Raw genomic sequence first — 27,988 nt, 5'->3', positions numbered from 1 at the left:
GGAACTGTGAAAACTGGGAACAGGTCACACTGCAGATAGGCTGAATGAAGGGTTCCAGCTCTTTCTTGCCACATTCTAGATGTCTAGCCCCCATCTCCCTCCGTGGAAACCCCACAGGGAACCCCTCTATGCTGTAGGGCTGAAAAGACAGCCAAAAAGTCGTGCAGCGGACCTGTCGTTACTGAGGAGAGCACCCCCATCCACATCAGGGAGGCTCTCTCCTAAGTTCCAGGTCTGCTTGGCCAACACAGCATCACAACCAAGAGTGGTCCCGGCACGGAGGAGCATAGTATGTCACGGGAATGTCACAGACGATCACTGACAAGTCTTCATGGGGAAGGCCAGTCTTGGAGGACGAGAAGGACTTGACTCGGAATAAATGAAGGGCTGCTGGGCCCTCACAGAAGTGGGAGTTTCGTCATCCCCTTGCGTTTCCCTCCTGTGTTTGTGACTGAACTACGGGCGGCTGACGCACATGGTTGGGTCTCACACAACCACCCTTGTGTCCCACACAGCTCCTGACTTGTGGCAGGCTAGAGGTCAGGAAGCCTTATTGCCCCTCAACCTTCCGGCCCTTGACAACTTTGGGCCCCATTCTCCTCCACTGAACATTGGGGTGGGGGGCACTCTGTAATCTGAGGGTCTTTCCTGGCTTTCTGCCATTCTAGGGGGAGCTCAAGAAAAATATTTTAATTGAAAACTATCCTGTTCTCGGTTGAGCTGTAGAATCAAGACAGGGTAGCCTGGGGTAGTGACAACCCCCGCAGATGGTCCAGTTTGCTCCTCTCAGAGCGAGGCAGCTGCTGGTGTTGTGCAGTGAGGACGGTGTGCAGACAGAGAAGTGTCCGTCCCCTTGGCACCGGTAACTTCCAAATCGCCAAGCATTTAGTCAAAGGAGCCGCCTCTCTACCAAAGTCACTGGGAGCTTTTCTGCATTTTACTCATTTTCAAGCCACAAATGTGATGGTTACCCAGAACACTCAACGTTTGCCAGTCAGCGGGCAAAGAGCTAGTGGGAAACCATGGGGACTCAGTCCTCGGCCAGCAGGGCTTTGCCCCTAGCCCCACCTCCCCCCGGGGAACGGGTCTGATGCAAGTTGGGTGTCTAATCAGCAATGGCACTTGTGGTCCCTGCCAGACCCAGTTCCTTCACCAAACGCTTGAGGTCCCAAGAGAGTGGCCTCAGCTGGAGCTGGAGTGTGTGCCTCTGCGGGAGGCAAGCTAACTGACTCATGAACGAATTTTCCTAAGACCCACGCTGGATAGCCTGGCTTAAAATGGAGCACTATCTCTATGCCCTTCAGGACTGCCTGTGTGGAGGGACAGTGACAGGAGCCACTGGACTGAGCTGGGACATCCTCAGATCTGGACCACACACTGTTCTCCCAGGCTCTTTGCCTCCGCTCTGTGTCCTTTGCCTGTTCCTCACCTCCTCTCTAAGTGCCCACCTCTAGAGCTAGACTCGTTAGGAATCACTGTTGTGGGGAAACTGCTTGCTAATCAGGAAGGAGGGAGGGAGGGAGGAAGGAAGGGGGAAGGAGGGGAGGGGGAGGGAAGGAAGGCAGGGAAAAAGGAAAGAAGGAAGGAAGGAAAGAAGGGAGGGAAGAAGGGAGGGAGGGAGGAAGGAAAGAAGGAAGGAAGGAAGGAAGGAAGGAAGGAAGGAAGGAAGGAAGGAAGGTAGGAAGGAAGGAAGGAAGAAAAGCTTTCCTGCAGCCACCTCTCCCTTCTAGGGCCATAGTTAGTTCATCTCTGGGTCCATCTGATGTAAATCTGGATAATGTCCCAATAGCCTGAAAAGGTCTCTTGGAAGGAGAGGGGTAGAGCTTTAGGCAATGTCTGCTGAGAAGAGTCTGGAGAACCTCGAATGGATCTGCCCAGACCATTGAGGGGAAATCTGAGTGTCTGGGGGCAGGCCAGAGAAGCAGGGGGAAAAGAAGAGGCCAAGAAGTGTCTTCAGAAAGATGGGAACCGACCAAGAGGGTCTTGGGAGGACTAGGAAGGAGGTCAGCTGGCGAGAAAGGCACTGGGAAGGAGGCAGGCAAGAATTTAGAGCTGGAAAGTTTGACATCGTCTTGTCGGTTGTTTGCTGGGCTGTGTGGTGAGGTCACCCGCCGGCACCCACAGCAACCCCGCATCTTCAGTAATCATCGGCTACCCACAGCAGCCTTTGCTTGGTAGTGCTTTGGGACAATGAAGCGGGTGGAGGGAGTGTCCAGCTTGAGTCAGGGTGGCACGGAGGAGAGATGACAGCAGGCATTGGGGTCTACACCATGCTCACGAGACAGGTGCCTGCAGAGACGCAAATCACAGGGGGCTTAACCCAGAGCAGAAGCCTCACCCCTTGGACATCCACAGGGAGGTGGCGAGGCACTGAGAAGGGTATCCTTCTCTCCATGGGATGCAGCATGACCCATTTCTCACCATTTTAAGGCCAGGGCTCCCCAAGGGCTGGAGAACAGAGGGCAGCTGGGTCGTGTCACTAAATTGTTGCTTAACCAATCCTCATTTCCCCACGCTCCCCGCGCCGGCCCTGAGAATAACTCTTCTTTATGGACACTCAGTGCCCCACATAAAACCAACTTCCCTCCCCGCAGATCGGTCACAATTCTGAGACGCCTAGGGCAGTTTGACATTAAAATAAAGCACTCCACGGTCATTTTCCCATCTGCTAAGAGTTTTATTCCACTGAGGCTGCTTAAGACCACGAGAACAGCCTCATTTGACCTTCCTCGTGTCCCTAATCATCAAGTTCCCTCTGATTCTCCGGCTGTCAGCTGTTGGTGGGGCAGAAAGAGGAAACAAAGCCATTACATATGGTGGCTGGTTGCGGGAGCCCTCTCCAGACTGTTTCCCTAATGACTGATTTTCTTGCCAGTTAGCATCTAAGTCTTTTGCAGCCAGACCTTATGCTATTGCTAATTTTAAAATAATGGTAAGACAGTTGTGCTAAATTCTTCTGCTCTGGTTTCTTAGCAATGGCTCTTACAGACTTCCAACTCACTTATAAGGTATGATTATAAAATAATGAAGCTGATTATTTAAACAGATGCCTCAGAATATGCGCTCCTTTTTTTTTTTCTTTTGGAAGACAAAAGTTAACAACGACAACAACAACAAAAACTTGAACTGTACTTGGATCAGAAAATAAAGTATCAAGTCTCGCTGTATTTGCCATGCTCCTGCGCTGATACATCGGGATAAACCGAGTTCTTGTTGGGTTTAATATCACACACCATGCAGCCTTAAGAAAACTATTACTATTCCATGTTTTACTAAAGCATTAATTTTCACACCAATCACTCGCTTATGACGTACAATTATCTAAAAGTGTCTCAAAATACCCATCTTAGAAGTGTCTGTGCTTCGAATTTGTTTCACTGTGTTTGAGTACTTGAGGTAGACTGACCCACCGTGTGTCCTGCTTACGGTCCCCATGGTGAGACCAGCAGGACGCCGATGAGGAAGTCGCCTCGTACCATACGAGCGGGGTGAAGTCTCACCTGAGCGGCCCAGCAGAGTACCTTTCAGTTCCCACTGGACTGTCCAGCCCCTGCGGGAAATATGTGTCCCACAGACCTGAAGCCGGAACTGAACAGCCCTAGGAGGACTCTCTCTCAGCCTTGACCATCACAAGACAAACGAACAGAAGGCAGTAGTGGGAACCCTCTACACAGAGGCCAGCTGGAAACTGGACAGTGGGAAGCCAGAGACAGACAGCAAGGCACGCTGGCAAAGTGCCTGCAAAGTCCCCCCAGGGCCACAGCGAAGGGCTCTTGGAGGAGAGGTAAAGATGACCAATACTCAGCCAGCACGCTTTCCGAAGACAGAGAAAACAACAGGTGGGGTGTGGCAGGGGTACTAACAAAGGTTTAAGGAGCGGGGCACCTGGGGGGCTCAGTTGGTTGAGAGTCTGACTCTTGACTTGGGCTCAAGTCATGATCTCACAGTTCATGGGCTCTGCACTGATAGCGAGGAACCTGCTTGGGGTTCTCTCTCTCTCTCTCTCTCTCTCTCTCTCTCTCTCCCTCTCTCTGCCCCTCCCCAGCTTCCTCTCTCTCTCAGAATAAAAAAATAAAAATAAAAACTTAAAGCAAAAAAAGATCTGGGGAGAGTGCTATAAGGAGGTTTAGATCAACAGAGAAGCCCGGAGAGGTCCGACTCCATCTGAGCTAGGACTTGAAGGATAGATGGATTTCTCCAGACCAGGAACGACAGAGTTTGAACTCCAAGAAGAGGGGAAAATGGAGCAGATACAGGGAGAACACAAGCGCAGTTAACAGAACACGATCTCATGTGGCTGGCGTGTCGGGCACATGGCAGAAGAAGTGTAAGCACAGGCGAGTCCAAAAAGGAGGCAGAGAACCTTCCCTGTCAGTCACACTGACGCAAAGGGCTTTGTCCTGCAGGCAAAGAGAAGGCCGTCTCTCCCTTTAGGACGTGCTTATGCAGTGCGGGCAGGTGAATAGCAGAAAAGCCCTGGCACCAGACCTCCTTCCCCCGCACTGCAGAGACCAGAACCCAGAAAAGGCCAGGCTGAAGGGCTGCCTCTCAAATTTTGGCCAGGCTGGGGACATGGCATTTGAGAGGGTGGTGCTGGGAAGCAAGGCAGGGGTTCCTCAAAGCTCAGGTGAGCTGTGGCCACCACAGCATGTCCAGCTGTGCCCAGAGATGCCCACCAGCAGGGATTCCAGCCCCAGAGGGCACCAGACAAGGTCCCTAACTGTAACTCAGAGCAGGGACCCATCCCTATGTGCTGAGCTGAGCCAAGAGAATGGTATGGAAGATGTAAAGAACGTGGGCCCTTGGGGGCCATCTCCAAGGTACCAGACCCACGTCTGCTAATCATCAAGAGAGACTCAGGGAGCGCCAGAAAGCCCGAGCTGCTTGCTCAACCCTCATGCCTCAAGCCTGGCTGCACAGGAAGACACAACCCCCAAAGTCAAGCACGCAGTCCCTTTTGATGTAAGAATTTTACTGCTAATCACTACCCAAATGCAGAAATGTTCCTTTAGTAAATTGCTGAGTGCCTACTCTGGGGGAACTGCTGTGCTTGGGGCTAGGGGACACAGACAGGGACACAGTGTGGCACAGAGGCAGTAAACCCCCATATCTGGCAATCCAGGGCAGGGAAAGCAGAGGGAGCACAAGGGGCTCCCAGCCCCCAGAGAGGGGGTGTTCCAAGTGTTTCCTGGAAACAAGAATCACCTGAGGACCAATAGGAATTCACCAAGCGAAGGGTCCTCCAGTCAAAGGAGCAGAAGGTACAAACGTCTGCAAGGCAGGGAAGGTTCTCGAAACCCAGACCCTTGCAAAGGTCTCCTAGTCACTGTCCCTAGAGCAAAGGCAGCAGTGTGCCCAAAAGTTAAGCCAGCAGCTGGAGGCTTGGCCCATCTGGATTTATACTCCCTGGAGCTGGGGATGTCTGGCAAGTTAATTCAGCCTCTTGGGCTTTGGTTTCAGGCAGTGGGAATAATGGTCACCACAAAGGATGTGCTGAATGAGTATCAGTTACTCTTATGTGTCGATGAAATGTGAGAGCGGCCCCTGTCTGCACTGAGCAGGGGTGAGAGTCCACAAAGGAACAGGTGCACCAGGACCGAGAGCAGTGACTGAGTCACCAGGCGGGGACCAGAGAGGGCCTCATTCCGCTCCTGGACTGTCAGGTGCAGAGGTCAAGGTGGGGTGGGCCGCCTGGTTCTGTCCCGTCATGGGGTCCTATCCCCAAGCCCTGGCCCAGCTCCGGGCTCAGCTCCCTGCCTTCCTGGGTGTCGGCAACTGCTCAGATCATTTTCCTTTGGCCCACCACAGCCTCCTCAGCCCCCGCCCCACCCTTCTGGCCCTCTGGGTTTGGGAGAACCCTCAGCTCTGGACAACAAATCCCCAACACTTGAGTGCCCGGCTTGCAGGAGAGGAGGGGACCGCATCCTCACTTTTGCCTCCCCCTCCACCAAAGTCCTTGTGGCTCTGGGAGCCCAGGTGACAGGAGCGGCCAGGGAGCAGGTCTGGGGCAGTGAGCAATTACCACAGAGCTGTGTAGAGCAGACATGAGGACCGGCATGGAGGAGAACTTGGTGACGGGGACGGGGGGAGAGGGTGCGGCTGGGGAGAGGGGCTGAACCCTGGGAAGACGTCCTCCTTCTGCTTCCACCAGCCACATGAGACCTTCCCCGGCCCCTGCCTGTCCAACCCCAGGGTCTTTGTCCCAGCAGGGAGGGCAGTGTTTGTATCCATCCGTCTGTCCGTCCGTCCAGGAAACACACCACATCCCAATGCCGGGCATTGTTCTAGGTCCCACAGAAACACCCCCATGGGGCCGTTACTCTCTTTTTTTTCTTAATTTTTGAGAGAGGGGAAGGGCAGAGAGAGAGAGGGACAGAGAATCCAAAGTGGGCTCTGTGCTGACGGCAGAGAGCCCGACGCAGGGCTCGAACTCACGAACCGTGAGATCATGACCTGAGCCAAAGTCGGACTCTTAACCGACCGAACCGCCCGGGTACCCCTGTTGCTCTGTATCTTACTGCCTCAAGCCAGTGAAGGAAACCCCATCAGGTGCAGGCACCCTGGGGCCTGGGGCCCACTATGAGTGGTCATGGCAGACTTGACCTTCATCAGCCCAACGGAGAGCTCGAAGGCTGTGGGCATAGCTCGAAAGCTATGCTTTATTGCGCCACTCATGTGTGCTAGGCAGAACATGACCCCAGACCGGCAGGAGGAAGGGGGCTGTCACCTGGCCAGGAGAGGGGAAGGCCAGAGCAGGCTAGGAATGGGAGCCGGGGGAGTCTCCATGCTGGATTCCCAGACCAGGCTGCACTCCCAAGCACAGCACCCTACCTGCCTTTCAGGCCCGCAAGGCCCAGGCTCGAGCCTATGCCCTGCAGCCGGTGAGTGTCAGCCCCAGTGTCACGCCCTCAAGGTCACTATCGCTCCTCCCATGCAGTCTGAAGCTGTGCACTGCCACCTGTGAGTAGTGTGACCACCGGCCAGTCACCTACCATCCTGAGCCTTAATCTGCCCACTTGGACTTACTCCTCCTCCCTCTGAGGGCTAAATGACGCAGGTTCCGAGCACCTAGCTGCAGCTGTGCAGGCGAACTGATCCAGTAATTAAAGCCGCGGTCACTGTTGTCTTCCACCCACCCTCAGCAGGTGGCTCTCGGCAAGGACCTGGCCCAGGGCATCCTGACCACACTGGCCGCTCTCCCGCTACAGATTGAGCGGACTGACCCCTGGGACACCCATGGGAGTCCATCTCAGGCAGGAACCAGAGTCCACACTGGGCCAGTGACTGGCTGTGGGGGCTGCTATGGTGCAGCAGAGGGATGGCCAGCATCCACCTGATACAAAGCCTAGAGGGTGCAGGCAAAGGTTTCTTCTCCTTCCCCACCAGGTGCCCACCAACACCAGGCCCTGACTCACTGGGGTGGCCCCCAGCCCCTCCCCCAGCCTCCCCCAGCCCCCACGCTTGTGGGGCAGAGTAGTATGAACTGTGGCTGAGTCCCACGAGTATACTCTAAGGCCAAGGGCGGACAGTAACAAGGATGGAGCGAGCATCAGACGGCAGGCACTTGGCCCAGCTCACACAGGCCCAGCGTGCCAGGTGCACTGAGCTGTCTGTATTTTACTTCTCCCCGCCAGCCTCACGGTCACCTCTGCCTGTGTCTGCCTCTGCCCTGTGCTGAGGGGCTCTGCTCACCACCTCCCCCCCTACATCACATACATCAACCCCCCAGGAGGTCGTGTGTGTGAACTCCCAAGTCACAAGCATATGCGGCAATCCTGGGAGGGGAGCCAGGGCCCTGGTGCAGAATCACGCGGACAGGAGAAATTCTCTCCCTTCTCTCCCACCTGCTCTGGGCATAGCAAGAACTCTCAAGAGAGCAGGGTCTCCCGCCCCATCCGAGGCATGCGCCGTGAGAAGAGCCACATTTGATTTCAAACCAAGGTTGGGGCGCCTGAGCAGCTCAGTCAGTGGGCATCCGACTCCTGATTTGGGCTCAGGTCCTGATCTCATGGTTCGTGGGATCGAGCCCCATGCCCGGCTCTGTGCTGACAGCTCAGGGCCTGCTTGGGATTCTCTCTCCCTCTCTCTCTCTGCCCTACCCCCCACCCCCGCCTCTCTCTCAAAATAAACAAACGTTGTTTTTGAAAGGCGAGGTTAACAAGCCCACTTCAAAGGGTCAGGGGTTGTGGGGATTAAGTGGGAAACTGCTCTGCCAGCTCTGGAGGCCTTGGGCAGCACTAGCTGGCTGCTGCCCATTGGCTCCTCCTGCTGGTCAGCAGGTGCCCTGCCATGGTCACTGCCAGCCACCGCTCCAGGGGGCTGTGTGTCATCACAAGACCATACGCACACGCAGGCACACACAAGGGCACAACCCTTCCCTGGCCCCAGGATGTATATTCCGACTTATTCCCCCAGTAACGAGAATGAGCCACCCAAAATCTCCCACTCTCTCTAGGCATTAACTCTGTGATGGAAGATCCCAGGTGCTCAAGAGATCATAGTGACTGAGGCCCATCTGCAGCCAGACACCTGAGGAGCTCTGGTCGAGACTGAGAAAACCAGTGTGCCCAGAGTCAGGTCACCGTGGGGGCCCAACTGTACAGAGCCCAAGTGAGTCTGGGTTAAGGTCAAGGTAAGGCCAAGTCAGGGGGTTGGGGTACATGGGCCAGAATTAACCAACACAGCCCCAGGTTAGGGTCAGTGTGGGCTGGGTTCATGAAGTGTGTAAGGGGACAAGCCAGTGTATGATCAGCTCTGGGAGCCAGTATGCCACCCAGCGAAACATGACCCTGAGGGGCCGGACCCAGTCCTGGCATCCCATTAGGACTGCCTCTCTATTCACAACACTCCAGGCAGTGCTCGGCTCTGGGGAACCCAGGCCCACAAGGAGTCTGGAGGCCTTGGAGATGCCCCACGGCAGACCCCAGGGAACACCTCTTCTGCGCACCCCCAGGTATCAGGGCAGCTCCTGCAGACCCTGCCCACGCAGACAGATACGCCCAGAGTCCCACGGAGCCCGGCGCACGCGCGCATGTGTGAATGTGAACGCACGCTACAGCGGGCCCAGGGCCGCACGGTCCAGCACCCTGGAGCCTCCTCAGGATAATTATTTATTATTCATAGTCATCAGCATCTTCATTAATTATTCATATGATCCTTAATTATTATCCTTAACAATAAGAGCAGTAAATAGCAGAAAAGTCCTTGAGGTGCCTAAGGCCCAGGGCCGGGTGCCTCCGGGCAGTTAGACCAGCTAATGCCCCCAGGGCAGTGGGGAGACCACAGACCCCCGTCCACTGCCCGGCCCTGTCCCTGCCCCTGCCCCTCCTATTGGGGCCCAGGGGACTGCAGGAAGAGATGGGCCCAAGGGCTGGGGGAGGGGGCTGTGCCTTCAGGTTCCTCTCCCCTTTCTTGGCCAGGGGCCTCCCGGGCAGGGCCTCTGAGGGGAGGGGCCCAGGCAGTGCGCTGAACCCTGGGTGAGCCACGTGTCCACAATGGGCAGCCCCACTAACTGCCCGGGTCTGAGCCATGTCTGTGCAGGGGCTGGGAGGTGAGGGCCCCCAGCTGGCCCGGCAGGGAGAGGCGTCGAGTGGGGCCGTCTTGGGGGAGCTCTGGGGTCCCCGGGGGGAGCTCCTCCAACGCCATGAACTGGGAAACCTGCAGAGAGAATACAGTGTGAGCAGACGAGGAGCCTGTGGAAGGGGAGTGAGGGGACGGAGGGGGCTTTCGGGTGAATAGAGAGGAGGGTCAGACGACAGAGAGCATCAGGAGAATTCGGTGACAGAGGACTGGAGAACAGAAGAGGGCTCAACGGGACAAGGACAAGGGCTGAGCCACACAGAGCGGGACTTGGAGCGCAACAGGCAAGAGCTGAGGTTGGAAGAAGAGAAATGCACTCGCGGTGGGCAGGGGCCAAAGCGGGCAGCAGGGAGCCCTGGGAGTGGCCCCTGACACAGGGGGAGCCCAAGGCTGCAGCCACTCCCCTCTTCCCCCCAGGGAACATCGCAGACGAATCCAAACCCAATCCAGAATAAGGGGCCCCGAGTTGGGACAGGAAAAGGAACAAGGCTCCTTCCTCCAATCTAGAAGGAACTCGGGGACCTAGAAGCAGAGGCAGGCTGGCGGCCAGGCCCCGGAAGGCCAGAGAGAGTGCCAGGGCAGGCGGGAGGGGTTTGTGGATGCTGACGAGTGTGCTGTGAGAGCTCCGCGGGGGAGGCCGTGAAGGGAGACTGGCACATTTGCTGACGTGGGCCCTGGTGTCTGCAAACAGGAGCAGGCAGCATATGGGAGGGGGAGCGGATGCCAGAGGAAGGGGGGGAGCAGATCCCAGGCCACCTCTGGGAGCCAGAAGAACCCCCTTCTTGGGGCCCAGACGCAGCTGTCTTGTCAGGGGCCGGGAGCACACATGTCCACTCAGGAGAGGACGAAGGGCAACAGAGGCCCACTCCCGCGGGAGGGGAGAGATGCGGGCCAGAAGCGCCACCTTGGGGCTCAGCCAAGGCCCTCGAGACAACCCTGCAGAGTGGCTACTGTGAGAGCCACGGGTGGGCAGCGGAGCCAGAGCCGAGCAGCGGCCGGTCACGGCAGGGACCCCGTGCCGGGGGTGGACTGGCACGCAGCACCCACCACCAGGCCTCGGAGACCCCTCCTGGCCATGACACAGGCCCCCTGAGTAGATCTAGCTGTTTAGGTGACCCCTCTCGGCCCGCTGGTTTCCTTTGTCCTGCTGTTTGGGGGCTTTGGTTTGGGGGCCCTCCTGCCTCGCCCTGTGTCTGCAGCTCCCGAGGCAGTCCTCCTCCAAAAGTCCAGTCCAGGACGAGGGCAGAAACGGGGGTGGGAGGAAGCTGAGGCCCCCGCGTTTCAGGAAAAGGACCGCAAAGCAGGTTTGAGTGGGCCAGGGGCAGAAAAGGCAGGGGCTGGGGTGCCTTGGGCAGGCAGAGGGCTCTGGAACTTACCTGAGAAAGCGAGTCCAGGGTGAGGGTGGGGATGGGGCTGACGGGCAGCAGAGAGGAGGTGGAGGGGGGGCCGGGCCCCGGGGTGGTCACAGCACTGTAAGCAGGTGGGACCAGCGTCATCTGCCTGTGCAGCAGCTGCAGGACACTGGCCATGTCTGCACTCAGCCGGGTCTCCAGCCTGGGGCAAGAAGGAGGAGGATGCTCTGGCTCTCGGGGACGTGGAGACCCCGGGTGATTTCGGAACCACCTTACGGACCAGCCAGCTGGTCCACCCCAGGCTCCCTCTCCATTCTGTGTGTGCAGTCCCTCTCTCAGCACTGAACGGGAAGAGGGGGTCAGGGTGTGGCCCACACAGACAAGCCCACACGGAGCAGACACCTTCCTCTCAGCTATAATACTACCAGAAACCCACAGATCTCACGCGCGCGAACACACACACACGCAGGCCCCGCCCCCTCGACACACAGAGCCGCCCTCACCTGTTGAGCTGCCTCTGAAGGGCATCCAGCCTGCTCTCCACGTCGCCCCGGGGCCGCCGGCTGGGGCTGGACAGGGGGATGTTCAGGAGGCTGGGGGTGGGGGCAGGGCAGCGAGGCAGCTCCTGGTACTGGCGGCCCCGACTGTCCCCCCAGAAGCTGAAGATGTTGGACACTCCTGAGAAGGCGCCTGGAGCCAGAGAACTGGGTTGAGGCCAGGTCAGATGCCACGCCCCACCCACCTGAGCCGGGCCCTCACCCTACCTGACAGCGGGTTACAAGTGTCACTGCTCTTCTCCCCTTCCTCTGTCAGCAGCTCCCCACCCGGCGGCTCTCCGGGGGGCCTGGGGCTGGAGAAGGGCACCAGGCGGAGGGGGCTGGAGCTGCGGCCTGGGCCCTCATCCTCACTGCTCTCAGGGCTGGAGGGGCCGCTGGATGGGCTCTCCCCCCACGGTCCCCCTGGCCGGCCCCGGCTACTCGGCCCTGCCCCCGCCCGGCCCGGCCCCAAGGCCGACACCTCCCCTGGCTGTTCCGGGTCTGTGGGAAACAGAGAACGGGCCTCAGAGAAGGCAGGAGGCACGGAAGGGGAGAGGAGGGGAGGGGACCGAGTAGGCCTAGGAGAGGGCTGCGCCAGGACGTCCTGGTTTGTCCCCGGTTGTTTCCTCCGCTCTTCTTACCCCCAGCCCCCTCCAACCCCACCCCCCCACCACCACCACCCACGCTCAAGCGGAATGAGAACCCCCGGGGGGCGGGACCAGGTCGACTCAGACAGTTGACTGCTGGGCGGGGCTCTCTGGGACCCCCTGCGCTGGCCCCCTCGCCCTCCTTTGTCTTTCTCTTCTGCCCTCATGAGTTCAAGGCAGCGCCAAGCCGCCAGCCGCTTGAGGCCCAAAGAAGCTTAGGTCGGCACCCAGGAGGGTGGAAGAGGGCTTCCCGGAGGAGGCGCCAGTTCAAGTGGGCATTAAAGGGAAGTGGACAGGGGCGCCTGGGTGGCGCAGTCGGTTAAGCGTCCGACTTCAGCCAGGTCACGATCTCGCGGTCCGTGAGTTCGAGCCCCGCGTCAGGCTCTGGGCTGATGGCTCGGAGCCTGGAGCCTGTTTCCAATTCTGTGTCTCCCTCTCTCTCTGCCCCTCCCCCGTTCATGCTCTGTCTCTGTCTGTCCCAAAAATAAATAAAAAACATTAAAAAAAAAAAAAATTTAAAAAAAAAAATAAAGGGAAGTGGACAGCGTTTGGGCAGCAGGGGCGAGAGAATGGGGAACACTGAAGGTAGGGGCACGAGAGTCTTCAGAGCTACACGCAGTTACAGCCCGCCCCCGCGCCCCGCCCCCCTCCCCTGGACCCTACTCCCCCCCACCCCCACCCCGCCCCGCCCCCGCCTCACCCTTGTCGGTGCGCCGGCGGAAGGACAGCTTGCGCCTGCGTTGCCTGTTGAAGCCGCCCTCCAGCTCCGCGCTGCCGGGAGACCCAGGGATCATGTTGGTCTAGAACCAAAAGCGGTGTCAGGGCCCTTCCGCGCCCACCTGCCCTGCCAGGGTCTGCCCCAACCCCCTCGTTAACATAGAGAACATAGAGCCCGGAGCACCCGCCGTGAGGAAGCTTTCCCCCCCCCGCAAAGATGCTCTGCTCCACCAAGAGAGCTGAGGCCGGGCCTTTGACCTCCTCCAGCTCCGATACCGTTAGACAGGCAGGGAAACAGGCCCAGCGAGGTCACCCCAGTCGGGGGCAGCCACCAGGGTACAGCCTCCTCAGGGCAGCCCACTCACGTCCCGCAGGTTGAAGGTGATTTCCAGGCTGGACCAGAAGTGGTCCGAGAACTCGGGGTACATGTCCAGCACCTCCAGTAGGTCATCCCGGTGGATCTTGTGCAGGTCGCAGTAGGTGAGGGCCCGCACGTCCCCATTGGACTTGCCGGGCCGAGCATACAGGTTTAAAGGCTCTCCAAAGATGTCATTCTTCCCTGTAGGAGGACACCAAGAGTAGGGTCTCAGCCCCTCCCTGCGCAGCAGTACAGGGAAAAGGCATGTGTCTTCCCGGCATTCTCAGCCTGGGCTGGGGGCTGGAGGCTCGGGGCCTCCCCTTGGGCTGGCCACCCACCCACCAGCCCCAGCCCCCAGAGCCAGGGAGGCACTAGCCAGCCCCATCTCCCCGCTGCTCCCCAAAGCAGGATTTGTTCAGCATGGCCATCAGTGCCGTGGGGGCACAGAGGGCTTGGACCTCCTTGCCTTACAACAACTGGAACCGGCCAGCGGGACCAGCCTGGATACACCCCTCTCTGCCCATGGCCCTGGCTTCCTTGGGTTCTAAGTCCACTTTTACCCCCCTCCAAACCCTATGCCCCAAACACCATCCTGGCCAATCACTGCACCCTCATAAACAGGGCCCTTCAAGCTATAGGTCATAACACGGCAGCGAAACAAGACCAGCATTTTTGTTTACCAAAAGAAAATAGGATAGCAAAGCTGATCACAGCACAGAAGACACCAGAATGTATCACACGCACTAAAGCTAAGTGTTACATAGTGAAACTTGGGTTGTCGTTGTGTTCGGGCTGTTTGTGGGGTGAGTATAGGTGTTGACTGAACTGAGAAATAAAAATCTAAAATGGCCCCCTGTGATGCATCTGCCCTGAGGCACATGGCCAAGGGAAGGACAGGCAGAGGACAGGAAGCCCCCTGCCCAGGCACAGCTGGGAGGGAAAGAGGGGTGAGACTCCCTTTGCTTTGAAGATGGTGAGGGCTGGGCTGGGCTGGGCTGTATCACCTGAGGCCGCAGGGAACTGAGTAAATTTCCTTAGTAAAATCAGATGCATAACCTCCCTCCACTGCCCACTTTGGAGTATCTGCATTTGGTCCTGCTTTCAGGAAGCAAGAGCGTCGCTGCCTGTGGGGAGAGCCTGTAGGGAACAGAGTCTAAGAACCCTCAGAGTTCAGCAGCCCCGCCCCACGTGGGGCTCCTCTCCACTGCCCCCCCCCCCCCCCGTGGAGGGTCTAAGCTCAGGTGAATTACTTGCAGGCAGGAGTGGGTCCACGGCCCCAACAACTGTGTCCTGAGAGCTCTCCAGGCCTCCACCTAGCACCCGGTCCCCCGCACCTAGCCCCGTACCCAGGATGGCCACGACAACGTCGCCCCGCAGGATCTCAATGGAGCCCCGGGAGATGAAGTAGAGGGCGGTGAGCAGGTCCCCAGCATGCACCAGCGTGTCCCCTGGCGGTGCATGTGTCGTCTTGAACTTCATGGCCAGGGCCCTCAGGCAGCCCTTGGTGGCCGCTCGGAAAGGCTTGCAGTGCTGTAGCAGCGAGCGGTTCAGGTGCAGACAGATGTCTGCCTGCAGGCACTCGGGGAAGCCTTTCAGCACCTGGGGGCGTTGGGCTGGCTCAGCACGCTGTCTTCAGGCACCGCACCCCCCACCCCGAGACCCTGAGAGGAGCATCAGAGAGTCCACCCCTTCTAGCTGGGCGCCCTCGCTCGCCCTCCGGGAAGGATGCTTCCCTGCTCTCAGCCTCCATTCTCTAGTGTAAAGTGTAGAGACCAGCTCCTGCCTGGGGCTGTTGTAAGGATTAAATGCTTTGCCTGTACGGAAGGGCCTTGTTGGGCCCGCCCCACAGTGAGAGTTCTCCCAGTACACGAGCTCCGAGCTCCGCCATCAAAAGCAGAACGTACTTCTCAGGGTCCTTCTAGGCACTAGCACCGCGACCGCCTGAACCAAAGAACGTGACGCCGTTAGACGTGCTCACTGCATCCAGGGAAGTCTCACTGTGACCCTGCTCCCTCCAGCCCACCACCAGCGAAGCCGAGCGGCCTCACCGCGTTCATATCGATGCCGTTGGTGTAGGACCAGGCGTGCTGGAAATACTCCTCGAGACGCTGGCGGAGGGGGTTGGGGATTTGGTGGAAGCGGATGAACTCCCGCACCCGTAGCATCTGCGTGTGGTAGCGGGCAGTGCCGGAGTACAGCCGCTGGATGATGGCTGACACGTTGCCGAAGATGCTGGCGTACATGAGGGCTGGGGGCGGGGGTGAGTGGGGACGTCAGCATCCGAGGGACCCCGCCCGCCCCTGCACCGGGTCGACGACACACGCAGTCACATCTCCGTGGAAGCACGCACGAGAGACGCACAAACCCAGAAGCCCAGGTCCCCGTGCCCTTGGGCTCTGCCTTGAGTCCCCGCCTGGTGTCCCAGCCCCCACACAGGCTCTGCTGGTGGTCTCAGGGCTTCCCCCCCCCCCCCCCCCCCCCTGCTCTGGCCCATCTCGGGCTCTTCCCAGACTCCGGGCCGCCCCGCCCCCGAGGATACACTCACAGCCAATGAGCATGACACAGATGGAGAAGATCTTCTCCGAGTTGGTGTTGGGGGAGACGTTGCCGAAGCCCACGCTGGTGAGGCTGCTGAAGGTGAAGTAGAGGGCCGTGACGTACTTGTCCTTGATGGAGGGGCCTCCCAGGCCGCTGCTGTTGTAGGGCTTGCCGATCTGGTCGCCCAGGTTGTGCAGCCAGCCGATGCGGGAGTCCACGTGTGGCTGCTCCATGTTGCCGATGGCGTACCAGATGCAGGCCAGCCAGTGCGCGATGAGTGCGAAAGTGCACATGAGCAGGAAGAGCACGGCTGCCCCGTACTCCGAGTAGCGGTCCAGCTTCCTCGCCACACGCACCAGCCGCAGCAGCCGCGCCGTCTTCAGCAGCCCGATCAGCTGCGGGGTGGGGGACAGACGTTCAGTGTGGGAAGAGGCGAGGAGGCAGGGGGCACCGGAAGTCAAATCCCCAAAGACTTCCTCCCAGGACCTCCTAATGACGGAAGCTCCCATTCCCTAAGCCCGGCACAGAGTCCCGTTAATCTTTGTCCTAGCTTTGTGACAAAAGGGCTCATCTTTGTGACAGAGGGGCTCACGGTTCCCCCGGTGAGAATGGGGCTCTGGAAGATACAACACCCACCCTTAGGCGCCCGCCTAGAACCCCCACGAGTTCCCAGGCCACTTCTGTGTGATTAGAACATGGCGGCCTCTTTGGATGGACAAAGACAAAAAGGCGGCCTCTCTGGCCCTCTGCCTGGGCAGTGGCTCACCTGGAGAGGGACAGTGGCCAAGGGGCAGCTACCCCCTGTACCCCCTCACCTTCTCTCCTTTTCCAGGTGCCCTCCCGGCCTCGGCCTCCCGGCCAGCTTACCTCCTCAGAGCCAGAGCCAAAGATGAGCAGGTCGAAGGGGATGGCGGCCACCATGTCGATGAGGAACCAGCCCTTGAAGTAGTGGACGGCAATGCGGCCGGGATGGCTGACCACCTCCTCATTGGCATTCACGTACGTGGTGCGGAAGTTGATGAGGATGTCCACGATGAACATGATGTCCACAATGAAGTCCACTACGGCCAGTGGCTGGCAGGCGTAGCCACAGTCAGGGGCCGTGGAGCCCTCTTCCGTCTCCTTCAGCAGGAAGGCGGCCGAGTAAGGTGTGAAGACGGCCGTGTAGATAACCAGCAGCAGGATGAGCCAGTCCCACACGGCCTTGAAGGGGCTGTAGTGCAGGATGGTCCAGCGGTGGATCCGAGGCGCCTGCAGCTTATACTCTGGCAGCACATCAGCCCCCAGGGACAGGACCTGGACCGGTAGGGAGGGTGGGAGGGCAGAAGTGAGGAGATGATGTCCCACTGGAGTCCGGGGCAGGGGAGGGCGTGAGATCTCCAGGGTGGGAGCAGATGACATCTCTGCTGGGCCTCCAGGGAAGAGACCAAGCAGGGTAAGGGGGAAAGCCGACAAGCTTCAGTCGGAATGCCCATCCCTTGGCCAAGTGGCCACAGTCAGTGACCACCTCGTGACCCAGGGGCTCCACTTCCCCACGGGGCACGTGGACCTGCTGTCTGCATACCTGAATTCGGAGCACCATGCAGTGATACCCAGACGTGCTACTCCCCACCAGCTATGCACACCCATAGCTATGGTTAGAACTCTACCGCGTGACCTTGCCCACTGCCCCCAGACACCACATATACAACACACACACACACACGCACACACACACGCACGCACGCACGCACGCACCACTCCCCAGACCCAGGGCAGCCCTCAAGCTCTGCCTTCCCACACACCTACAAAGGCCCACGGAAGACCTAACCCAGCCATACTCATGCCCACGTGTACACAGACCGACACGCACACAGGCAAATGTTCAGAAGTGTCACACCCAGTCCTGCACAGGCTCACCTCACATCCTGCCCTCTCAGAGGCAGGCCTGCCATCCACACCAGGTGGCGGCAGCCGTGTCGTTCTCTTCCCAAGCCAAACTAGGAAGGACTGAGGCCAGCCTTCCCACAATGGGCCAGGAGCCTGTCTGTCCCCCGTTGCCCCCTCCTGCCCCCGAGAATCCTCTCTTACAGACATCCGACTCAACCCAAGAGCCCCCCCCACTAGGCCCTCCAGCCTTAGCTCTGCCAACCCTTGGGAGCCAAACCCAAGGCCTCAGCCAGCCCCTTTAGAACCAAGGTTACTGGCCCTGTTCCAAGAAGCACTGAGTGCCGGGGCCCCACATCCTCAGGCCTCTGGGCTGGGGACAGTTGGGGTGGATGGAACCCCCAAAGATTCCCATTCATACTCAAGCTGGGGATCCCCTGGACCCACCATCACCAGATGGGCTGTTTGGAGACCATCTCCTTAGAGGAAGTAACTGGAAGGTAAGATGGGCCATGGTTAGGGGTTTGGCCACCCTAAAGTAGATATGGGCAGCTCCAGAGACCTATGATGTGGGCAGGGGGGAGCAGCTGGGGGCTGGGGGACGGGAAGAAGCATGTGTCTTGCCCTGCCTTCAGCCCTAGCTGCTTTGCTCCTTAAGGCAGAGAGCATGAAGCAGTGGCCTTTCACTGGTCACGTGAGGATTGAAAAAATGGAACCAGCCAGGGCTCCCACAGACAACGGGCGGAAGAAGGTGCCTGCCCCTGGATGGGGCTCATCCCCAAGCCTCAGAGGCCAACAGCAGTGACCCTACCCCCACCCCAGAGTCCACACATAGCAAGGCCCAGTGCACAACAACACACACACGGGGCAAGCCTGGGACTCACGGCCTGGACCCACACCTTACAGGGGCCTGGCCTTGCTCTGCAACCACCAGCTTACCATACGGCCTTGGGCCAGGCACGTAACCCCCCTTGACTCGTGGTCCCACAGAATACTGACGCTTATTTAAGCCAAATCCCGGGTCCTCACCTGTGGGTGGGCTTCTTCCCACCCACACCTGCTCCCCTGCTGGGAGGAGCCCAGGAGCCAAAGCAGAGTCAGGTGCAGGTGGTGGGTGGGATTCTCAGCCTCACTCCTAAGCCGCCTCCCACTGCCCTGAGCCTGCTCCAGGCTGACAGAAGCCCCTGGGAGCAGAGAGGTGACTCCCAGGAGGTGCCTACAGAATCATCAACCTGGGGGAAGACAGCACAGCCACCAGCACCCCAGGCTGCCAGGGAAGAGGTGATCCAGGTGGTTGAGTTCCGGTTGCCCTCACTGCCATCCAGTGGCCTCTGACCCCCACCCTCCTCAGACCCTTGAAGCAGCCCAAGCCTCCCTGCCCCACCTCAGGGCCCACCCCGGCACACAGTGGGGAGCATTAGAGCCCCAGGGCCAGGCTGCGCCGGCCAGCCCTCTCACTGTCCCACCGTGCTCCTCTCCTCCTCCTCCCCTTTCGCCCACCGTCATCGTCTCTGGGCACCCATCTCATTCCTCTTCCTCTCCTCCTTTTGCATTTGGAGTCAGGACTGTGGGCCAGGGAAGCCATGGCAGAGGGAAAGCCCTGGCAAGAGAAGCACTGTCCACCCGGGCGCAGCCGGTCTGGAGGAGAGCGAGCAAGGGGCCAGCGGTGGGCTGAGCAGAGCAGCAGCCCCCACGGCTCCCCCGAACCGTCCTGCTTCTCAGAAGCCCTCTTCCGGCCCAGCCCCGGAGCCAGAGCCTTCCAGGCCGCACCCAATTGCCACCTCGCCACCGCCTGCCTCAGTGCCCCAGCCCAGGGAAGGAGGGGGAGTGGCTGGGGGTGGGGGGGGGAGGGTCACCTACCTCCTGGGCCACCAGGCTGGAGATGCGCACGGCCCGCCTCACCCGGCCTTTCTGGGCCCTGGGCTGCAGAGCCCCTGTCCCGCTCGCCTTCCCTGCTGGGGCCGCCATGGAGGACTTGGCTCCCCCCAGCCTGCCTGCTCTGGAGCCCGAGGGCCTGGCCAGCGCCCCACCTGCGCCCCAGCAGCAGTCCCAGCCCAGGCTGCACCCCAGAGGCTGGCGGCCTGGCGCCCAGGGCCGTCTCTGGCATGAAGCCAGGGTCGCTGGGGCTGGGCCCCGGGGCTGGGGTCACCCTGGCAGTGAGTGTGGACAGCAGCCTGCCTGGCTCGGGCCGCCCATGGCCCCCCGGTGCGGGGCCCCCCGCTGCCAACGTGCTGCGCCCTGCCCGCCCGCCAGCCCAGCAGCAGCTCCGCGGTCGGAACCTCGGCTCCTCGGCCGGCCCCTCCTCCCAGGCCCCCACCCCCACCCCCGCCACACTGGGCTCCCCCGCCCTGCCTGGGCTGGCCAGCGGCCCCCTCCCCCGCGGCCCGATCAGGGCTCCTGCTGCAGCCGCTCCCGCAGCCCGCGCCCCTCCCCCTCCCCCCGGCAGCCAGGCCTGTCACCGCAGATTAATGGTCTCCCCGACACCCCCGCCCCTCCGGTCCAGTGCCCAGCCAGCCAGACTCAGACCGACACCCAGAGATGGAGAGACCGCCCGGTGACAGGCAAAGCCAAGAACACACACACGCACGCTGCCACATATAGACCAAAAGCACAGACCACAACACGACAGGCACAGGCTGCGGGCGCGGGCGCAGGAGCAGGGCAGACAACCGGGGCTCCAGGTGGGAACGAGAGGCAGAGGCAGGAGGGGGAGAGGGGCAGGCAACCAGATATGGGGCCTGGGGTGAGGGGGAACATTCTGGAGTCAAGGCCAAGGGGCTGGAGACCTGGCAGGGACCCAGAGAGCCAGAGGCAGCGGGAGCAGGGCCAGGAGGAGGGCCAAGGAGGCTGGCAGCGACAACAGCGGGCGAAAGGGGGCAGCTCCCTCTCTCGGGCCAACTCAAGGAGCTGCCGAGGAAGGCGCAGGAGGGGGCAACAGAGACTGGGGCTCAGCAGGTGCGGCCCAGGAGCCCCCACCATCCCGGGCTCGTCACCTACTGCAGGCATCCCCACTCAGGACCCTCTCCCCCACCCCACCCCCAAGGCCAGAATATGAAGGAGTCGGCACGGACTGGGCGGTGGGGGGTGGTGCCAGCAACCTTGCTACCGGGGGACCAGGAGACCAGGCTGGTCCTGCCACCGGACGGTCTTGGGCAGTGCCCCCAAAGGCTGGTGGTCTTCTCTGGGACTTAATCCCTCTGTATCAGGGCACCCACCATCATACCCTCCCCTCCCCTGTCCCGTGGTTTGGGGACAGGGATGCATACCTCCAAGCCGTTCAAGCCCTAGCACAGGACCCCCCCACCTCCATCTAGCTTATCACGTCGGCCTAGAAGAATCAAGACCCCTGACCTTGACCTCCGTGGCCGCTTCTCATTTGAAGTCTCTTGTAAGTTTGCCCCTAGCCCACCCCATACCTCCTTCACCACACCCAGTGAGCAGACCCCATCGCGTCCCTATGGCTGCCTTCTCCAGCCCACCTTGTCTCAACTGCCTTGTCCTTCCCGTGCCCCATCAACCTGTTCTCTGTATCTGCCTCTCTCTTTTCCCTTCCTCTCTCTTTTCCTCCCCTTCTTTCCCCTCCCCTCTTCTCCCCTCCTCTCCCCTGAAGTCTCTCTTCCTCAGGACCTCTCAGACTTGTCTCTCACCCCAGCTCTGCAATCCCCCACCCCCACCCCCAGCCAGGGGGTCTGCCCACCCTCCAGAGGCCCTCACGGACCAGGCCCCTCCACCACCCCCCTTTGACCACAGCCCACTCCCACCCCCTCCAAGCTCCTCCAGGGTGAGAGGAGAGCCAGGGAGCTAGCCACGTACCTGGGTGACCTTCTCAGTGACATTGTGGGTCCTCTCCTTTATCTTGGGTGCTATGATCTCCCGGTCACTGGTGGGCGAAGCCAAGAAGGGGTCCCCCTTGAGGTCCACAAAGTTGAGGGTGATTTGGGGAATCTTGCTAATGGTACGGTAGCGCACGAGGTCGGAATCTGACGTGGAGTTAAGCAGGCCGCTGCGCAGGGGGTGCATGGCCCCTGGAGTGGAGGGGAGAGCCAGGTCAGGGTGGCAGGCAGGGGTGCATGGCCCCCGGAGTGGAGGGGAGAGCCGGGTCAGGGTGGCAGGCTGGGTGTGGACTAGGCCGTGGGGTACAGTGAGTCAGTGAGGCCAACTCAGGAGACAGGCAGTCACTGAGAACAAGGCCAGAGTCCTTGCCACTGTAAGGAAGCATGCCATGGCACAGCAGTGAGGTGATGGAGGAAGATGGTCCTCCGTAAACGTCTGTTCAGTGGGCCCTGGGCACCCGCCCAAGGGCCAGATGGTAGCTGGGACCCAGAGGCCTCTCCTGCCCTTCACACTCCCCATGGCCACCCCTGCTCCGGGCCATCCTGGGAGAGCGAGCTCCACCAGCCAGCAAAGGCTCTGCCAGTGGAAGAATGTAATGGGATGAATGGACATTTAATGGAGTAAAAGGCCACTTAATGGGATTAAGTAAGTGCTTAATGGGATTTCCATCTCCCAGGCGCACAGGACCAGGCTGAGAGGGAGGAAGCTGAGGGCCCCGAACGAACGAACGGGGCAGGCCCCAGCGGGTGCTGCGGCCCTCACCGGTGCTGGCGTGGCGCGGCGGCGGGGGCAGCCCGGCGCGCATGGCCTCGATGTCGTCAGCGGAGGAGGCGCGGCGCACGCTGGCGCAGCTCTCCCGGGAGCGCGTCCGGGCCAGGCTGCAGCTGGAGCCCGAGGCGTCGGGGTTGAGGCTGTGCGCCCGGGGTGAGGGGTGCGTGTCGGGCGCGCAGGCAGGCGGTGAGCTGGGGCCCACCAGCGCGCGCCGCTCCTCCGCTGGCCCCAGCCCTGCCACGTGGTTGTCCATGGCCGTCACCTCGTCCAGGGCCAGCGACTCGCGGCTGGGCGCCGCCGGCGTCAGGTCCACGTCCACCACCACGGCCCCCGGGGCGCCCGCGCCGCCCCCGCCGCCGCCGCCGCTGCCGCCGGGCCGCACCGATGACTCCCGGGCCGTCAAGGCCAGCAGCGCGGGCAGCTTCAGGCGGAAGGTCTTGGCTCGGCCTGCGGGGAGAAGAGAGGCGGGTGGCCACGGGGGACGGGGGGGGAGGGGGTGGGGGAGGGCAGCCGGGAGGCAGGGAGGCCTGGGAGCTGGCGCCACAGCCACTGAGGGGAGGGAGGCGGGGAGCCCCAGGCAGGCGGCACACCTTCACCCCCACTCCCGCTGCACAGAACTCAAGTCTCAAACAGCTTGCGGCATAGGATCTTATCTAAGGCTCTGACAATAATAAACTACCGTTTCTTGAGCCTCACAGGTCACAGTGGGCTCCATATACACTTTGCCTGACTCTCACGATGCCGGTGGGTATCATTATCCCCTGTTTAGACTTGAGGAAATTTAGGCATCCGTGAGTTGTGCAACTCACAAGTAAATGGCAGAGCCTGCATTTGCATGGAGGAGCGATGCCTTCCGGCCATGCCCCCGCCATCCTGCAGACAGTACCTGCAGAACAGGTAAGGCCAGGGTTATTAACACTGCCTTCCCAGCGCTTGAGAAGCCAAGAGGTGGAATCTTTTGCCAGGGGGAAAAATTAAAATGAAACCCAAAAAGGACATCATGGAGCAGGGGGGGAGCCTTTGTGTTACGGGAGCATGAGGTGAGGCCTCTGTGTCTCCGGCCATGGTGGGTGAGCATTCCCTTCAAATCCTCAGTCAGCCAAGGCCAGAGCAGGGAGCTGGCCAGTCCAGGATCAAGGCCCAGGGGGCAGAAGCGACACAGAGAGGGAGTTGAATCCCTGAGAGACAGGGCCCTTCTGATGAGCAGGAGAGCTGCTCCAAGATGGCCAAGGCCATGTGGGAAGGGTGAATCTCTCATTCCTGGGGCTGAAGAGAGGACCACTCCCAGGAGATGCTGTGGTAGGAACCCAAGCAGGTAAGGCTAGGAAACCAGGTACGTCCTGTCCCAAAGACCCGTGAATCTGGGCTCAGTCTGTCACCCCAGCCCTGTCTGTCCCTCCTGAGCCAGATGGGCCTAGGCCAGATCCTTGGTGTTCTTTCCCCAGCCTCTGAAAGGGGCACCCCAACACCACTTCCTGCAGAGCACTGACCTTGGGTAACCTCAAGGCCTCAGGAAAGGGACCTGAGAGTATGGTTACACTTACCCGGGGCCAACCAGCTGGTGGGGGGTCCACGGTGATTGGTGTCATGGGCCGGGGACCCCACCACGTCCTTTTCCATCACCACCTCGAAGTTGAGGATAAACATGATGACAGTCCCGTCTTCATTCTTTACGGGCACCACGTCCACCAGGCACAGGAAGCAGCTCCCTGCAGAGTGGAGGACGTGGCCACTGTGACCCCAGGGCCCCTCAGGTGGGCACAGCAGAACGGGACCCAAAGGGGCCAGTCCATGGCTCCCCCACGGCCCTCGGCCACATTTCCCGGCCCATCCTCTCCAGTGTCTCCTGCACCGACCCCTCCTTCTGCCCTGGGCCTGCCATCCCGAGCTCCCTCCCTCGATCTGTCCATTCCAGCTCACTGCTGCTTTTAAAAAAAATTTTTTTAACATTTATTTATTTTTGAGAGACAGAGAGAGACAGAGCGTGAGTGGGGAAGGCACAGTGAGAGAGGGGGACACAGAATCCGAAGCAGGCCCCAGGCTCTGAGCTCTCAGTACAGAGCCCCACGCGGGGCTCGAACCCATGAACCGTGAGATTGCGACTCGAGCCGAAGTCGGACGCTTAACTGACTGAGCCACCCAGGCGCCCCGTGCTTGCCTGCTCACCGCTTCTTGTGGAGCCCTCTCTCTGTCTCCCTCCCTATCCTCTCGATGTATCCTTGCCTTCCCTCGCCCAAGGCAGCCCAGCACAGCAGGTGAGCCCGCGGAGTTCAGGCCCAGGATCTCTGCATCCAGCTTCCAGTTGTTTTGTTTTGTTTTGCTTTATCTTTAATTATGTAGCCTCCTTGTGCCTCATTTTCCTCACCTATGAAATGGGAATGATAGTAATTCCTTTCTCATGAGTTGTAAAGAGGAAGTAAGTCAACACGTGCCGAACACGGTGAGGGACTAACAGGTACCCTGACTCTGCTCTCCCTACATGAGTCCCCAACTGCTATGCCGACCCACAAGCTGCGTTCACCAGTCGAGGGCAAGAGTTTCAAAACCATTACAGCAATGTGGGGTTCCCACAACGTCCACGCGTGTGATTTTGTAGTTCACAAGACGGCTGGTCTATGACATGTAGACATAAAGGAAAGTAACCCTTTGGCAGAGAGTTGAGAAGCGTGGCCTCCAGACCTTTCCTCTCTGTCTCTCATTGTTCTCTCTGTCCCTTGACTTTTGTTTTCCCCTCCCAATCTCTGTCTCTCTGCCCACCGGAGCCCCTGCACCAGGTGAGGTCAGTGCACCAGGCCCAGTATACCCAGTCTGCCTCTGCTCCTGGCCCAGGGCACCGCCCCTCACCTTTCTCTCTCTTCATTTCTGACAGTGACCACTCTCAGCCTCTGAGGCCCAGCTCAGAACTCCCACCCACAGGAAGCGCTCCTGGATGAAACAGGAAGGCGCGTAAACACTCTGTTCCTCCTTCTTTATGGACCCAACAGGGACCAGACGCACGTTCCTCATCTTCCTCTCATTCTGGGCCAAACTGCTTTCCTTGCCTTGGCTCCCCCGTGATCATCTGTCTTCTCTGAACGGCAGGGGCCTACCTAACTCCCCACAGTTGGTGGTCGGTCTGGTGGTCGGTCTGGTGGTCGGGGTCGGTTGTCCCCTCTGAAGGGCCTAGCACCTAAAACAATGCACCAGAGAGCAGGCCCGGCAGCAGGTGTGAGGGATGGGGGAGTGCTGATGGTGAGGGTGAGGTCAGGAAGGAGGAGGGTGGAGAGGAAGTGTGGGTGGTGAACTGAGTCGAGGAAGAAGCCAACAAACTTGCCCCCCCACCCCCCCGCAGCCTCCAGACTTGGACTTGGGCTAGTGCTAGATGCCTGCCAACAAGGCCCTGAGGGCTGAGCCTCCAGCAGGCCAGGTACAAAGGGCCTGAGTCCTAGGAGATGCTCCCAGTGTGGGGAGGACTTGTTGGGGACAAGGCCGGGAGAGGGAGGCAGATCAGCACTCCTGACGCCATCCTCTGAAACCAACCGGAACAGGACAGCACTGGGATAAGGGATGGGGGGGGGGGGGGGGGGGGGCAGGGAGAGCTGGGCCAGGGGAAGTGCTGACCAGGAATTCTCCGCACCCCACCCTAAAGTCCTTCCACTCACCGCATCCTTGCCCTCACGGCTCAGCCTGGGAGACCTGAGCTGAGGGCTCTGTCTGGGTCTCCCTCCAGCAGCTGTCCCCTGACCCCTGGCCTATGACATGGCCTGGCTGAAGCCCCACTGCGGTGTCACGAGCCGCAGGGGGGCCGGGTCCAGCTGGAGACCGTTTGGCACCCAGGCAGCCCGGCTAGAGTTTATGCCCTAATATGGTGATGGCCGGCGGCCTGAACAGGGACTGGTCCTCATCAGGACTAAGGAGAGGCCAGAGACCAGGAAACCTGAGCCCTCAAGACCCCCAACACCCATCCCTGGGACCCCAGTAATCCAGGCCCCTGATTCTCGTTCCTCGGTTCCTCCGGGGACACTCGTCTCAGAGAAGTCCAAAGTCTGAAATGGAGATGAGCCCAACCCTTCGAGAATGGCCTGGGGATTCTGCCCCCAACACAGAGCCTCGGAGTCTGAACCCAAGGCCTCAATACCCCACGCCCACTCAGTTCAGGCTTCTCTGAAGAGAGGCAGCCAGAAATGCATGCTGTCACTCAGGTAGCCCAGGACTGTGGCATCCCAAATCGCCACCCCACCGCCTGCCGGGCCGCCAAAACTCCAGATAGAAGCCCCCTCGCAGTACAGAGCCGCTCCCCACTCTAGACAGACATCGACATGCAGAGCCCCCTTGGCCCTCTCCCTTGGTCGACATTCAAGGAATTTTTCCTTTCAAATAACCCTGTCAAAGCCCTGGTTATTCCAAAAATGTGAACTGGAGCCCTGCCTGAGGGCTGCAGGGATGAGGGTGAGGAGGGAGGCTCCAGCTGCTATTTCCAAGGGGACAGGGAAGGAAGGAAAGCTAGTGGCCCCAAGTCAGCCAGGGCTCTCTGAGGCTCTACTTTCCTCCCACCACCCTGCTGGGCTGGCTGGGTCTCCCACGGGCTGTCAGGCCGCCCATTCCCCAGCTCTTCTCCAGATCTGCCAGCGATCCCCATCCCATCACTGGCTGGGATCATGGCAAGTGTGCGTCCCTTAGGGCAGCTGAAGCTCAGACAGGTCGAGGGCTGGGCCCAGGGACAGCCTGTGGGTGGTGGGGCTCTGACCTTCACACAACTTCCCAGCAAAGAAATGCAGAGAGTCCACGGCTCAGCTGCCTCCAGGGCTGGCACTGCACACACAGAAGGGCGCCTCACCCTCCCCTAGACCCACTCCTACCTACCCCCGGACCCTGCACTTCCCTCCTCCCCCGCTTCCGACCTTGCCCTGCCCCCAGGGCAGCTCCCCCTGGAGCAGAGGCTGACTTGGGCCCAGAGCCGGGCCAGGCTGCAGTTCCGTGGAAAGCCACTCTGTGGCAGGCACGGCCAACTCTCCCGAGGCCACCAGCGCGGAGCGCTCCGGGAAGGGACAGCCTGGAGGGGAGCAGCAGGAACCCCACACTGCCCACAGAAAGGCTCTGAGGTTCCCTAGTGCCAAGGAGGGGGGGTGGCAGGCTGTGCGGTCAGCTGGCCTTTGCTCACTGCTCCAGGATGACCTTGGGCAAATCACCTACCCTCCTGGAGCCTCAGGGTGCTCGTGGGTAAGGGGGGGGGGGGGGGGGGGGGGCGGGGATCACGCCCACCCCGCAGGGCTTGAGGGATGAATGAATATCCCATTCACCACCACCACACCACCACCCCCCCACACAACCCCCAGCCCCAGCTGAAGATACTTGACGGCTGGCTGTCCAGCCTTTGCCTACCTCCCGGAGCTCGGGGCACCCCGGGCCCTGTGGGGATGGACACAATGAAAGCGGAGGCCACGGCTGATTAATAGCCATACACTGACAGGTTCCTCTGTGCCTCGGATCCTAATAGCCAACAGAGGTCATGCAGCTGATGGCAGGTCACTAAGGAGGGGAGAAGGGACAGGCAGGGGGAGGGGTCCTGGGGGAGAATCAGGCCTGAACACATTCCAGGTTCAGCAGGTACAGCCCCTCCCGACCCCCTGCTGTCTTCCACCAGAACACATCGCCCGGCCCACTTTCATCTGGTGCCAACCACACCCAGCCGCGCAGCCAGAGGCAGGGTCCCTGCCCGGCACCCCAACCCAGCCAGGGAACTGGGACCCCACCCACAGTCCCAAACTGCCTTGGCTGGGCTCCAGGCAGAAGCCATACTCAGCTTCAACA

General features: G+C 60.2%; 1 protein-coding gene across 5 annotated transcripts in view; it reads right to left on the bottom strand.

The window, feature by feature from the left end:
* Positions 1–9,097: 9,097 nt before the first annotated feature.
* Positions 9,098–27,988, bottom strand: part of KCNH2 (potassium voltage-gated channel subfamily H member 2) — a 32,637-nt gene continuing 13,746 nt past the window's right edge. For 2 of the 5 annotated variants that reach the window (XM_058723818.1, XM_058723820.1), the window contains exons 3-15: positions 23,743–23,907; positions 22,190–22,645; positions 21,407–21,618; positions 16,595–17,023; positions 15,735–16,122; positions 15,238–15,437; positions 14,536–14,788; positions 13,197–13,390; positions 12,815–12,914; positions 11,696–11,968; positions 11,435–11,621; positions 10,956–11,133; positions 9,098–9,657 (exon numbers count right to left, since the gene is read on the bottom strand). In XM_058723818.1, coding sequence (XP_058579801.1) covers positions 9,508–9,657; positions 10,956–11,133; positions 11,435–11,621; positions 11,696–11,968; positions 12,815–12,914; positions 13,197–13,390; positions 14,536–14,788; positions 15,238–15,437; positions 15,735–16,122; positions 16,595–17,023; positions 21,407–21,618; positions 22,190–22,645; positions 23,743–23,907 — 3,185 coding nt within the window. In that variant the 3' untranslated portion in view covers positions 9,098–9,507. Of the gene's footprint in view, positions 9,658–10,955; positions 11,134–11,434; positions 11,622–11,695; positions 11,969–12,814; positions 12,915–13,196; positions 13,391–14,535; positions 14,789–15,237; positions 15,438–15,734; positions 16,123–16,594; positions 17,024–19,453; positions 19,855–21,406; positions 21,619–22,189; positions 22,646–23,742; positions 23,908–27,988 lie in introns of those variants that run through there. The other 3 variants (XM_058723819.1, XM_058723821.1, XM_058723823.1) reach the window with 3 other exon arrangements.

This window comes from Neofelis nebulosa, chromosome 4 (assembly GCF_028018385.1).
Source record: "Neofelis nebulosa isolate mNeoNeb1 chromosome 4, mNeoNeb1.pri, whole genome shotgun sequence".
In the NCBI taxonomy this organism is placed as follows: Eukaryota; Metazoa; Chordata; class Mammalia; order Carnivora; family Felidae; genus Neofelis; species Neofelis nebulosa.
Note: the sequence above shows the minus strand (reverse complement) of the source record. Positions and strands in the feature narration are given on the sequence as shown.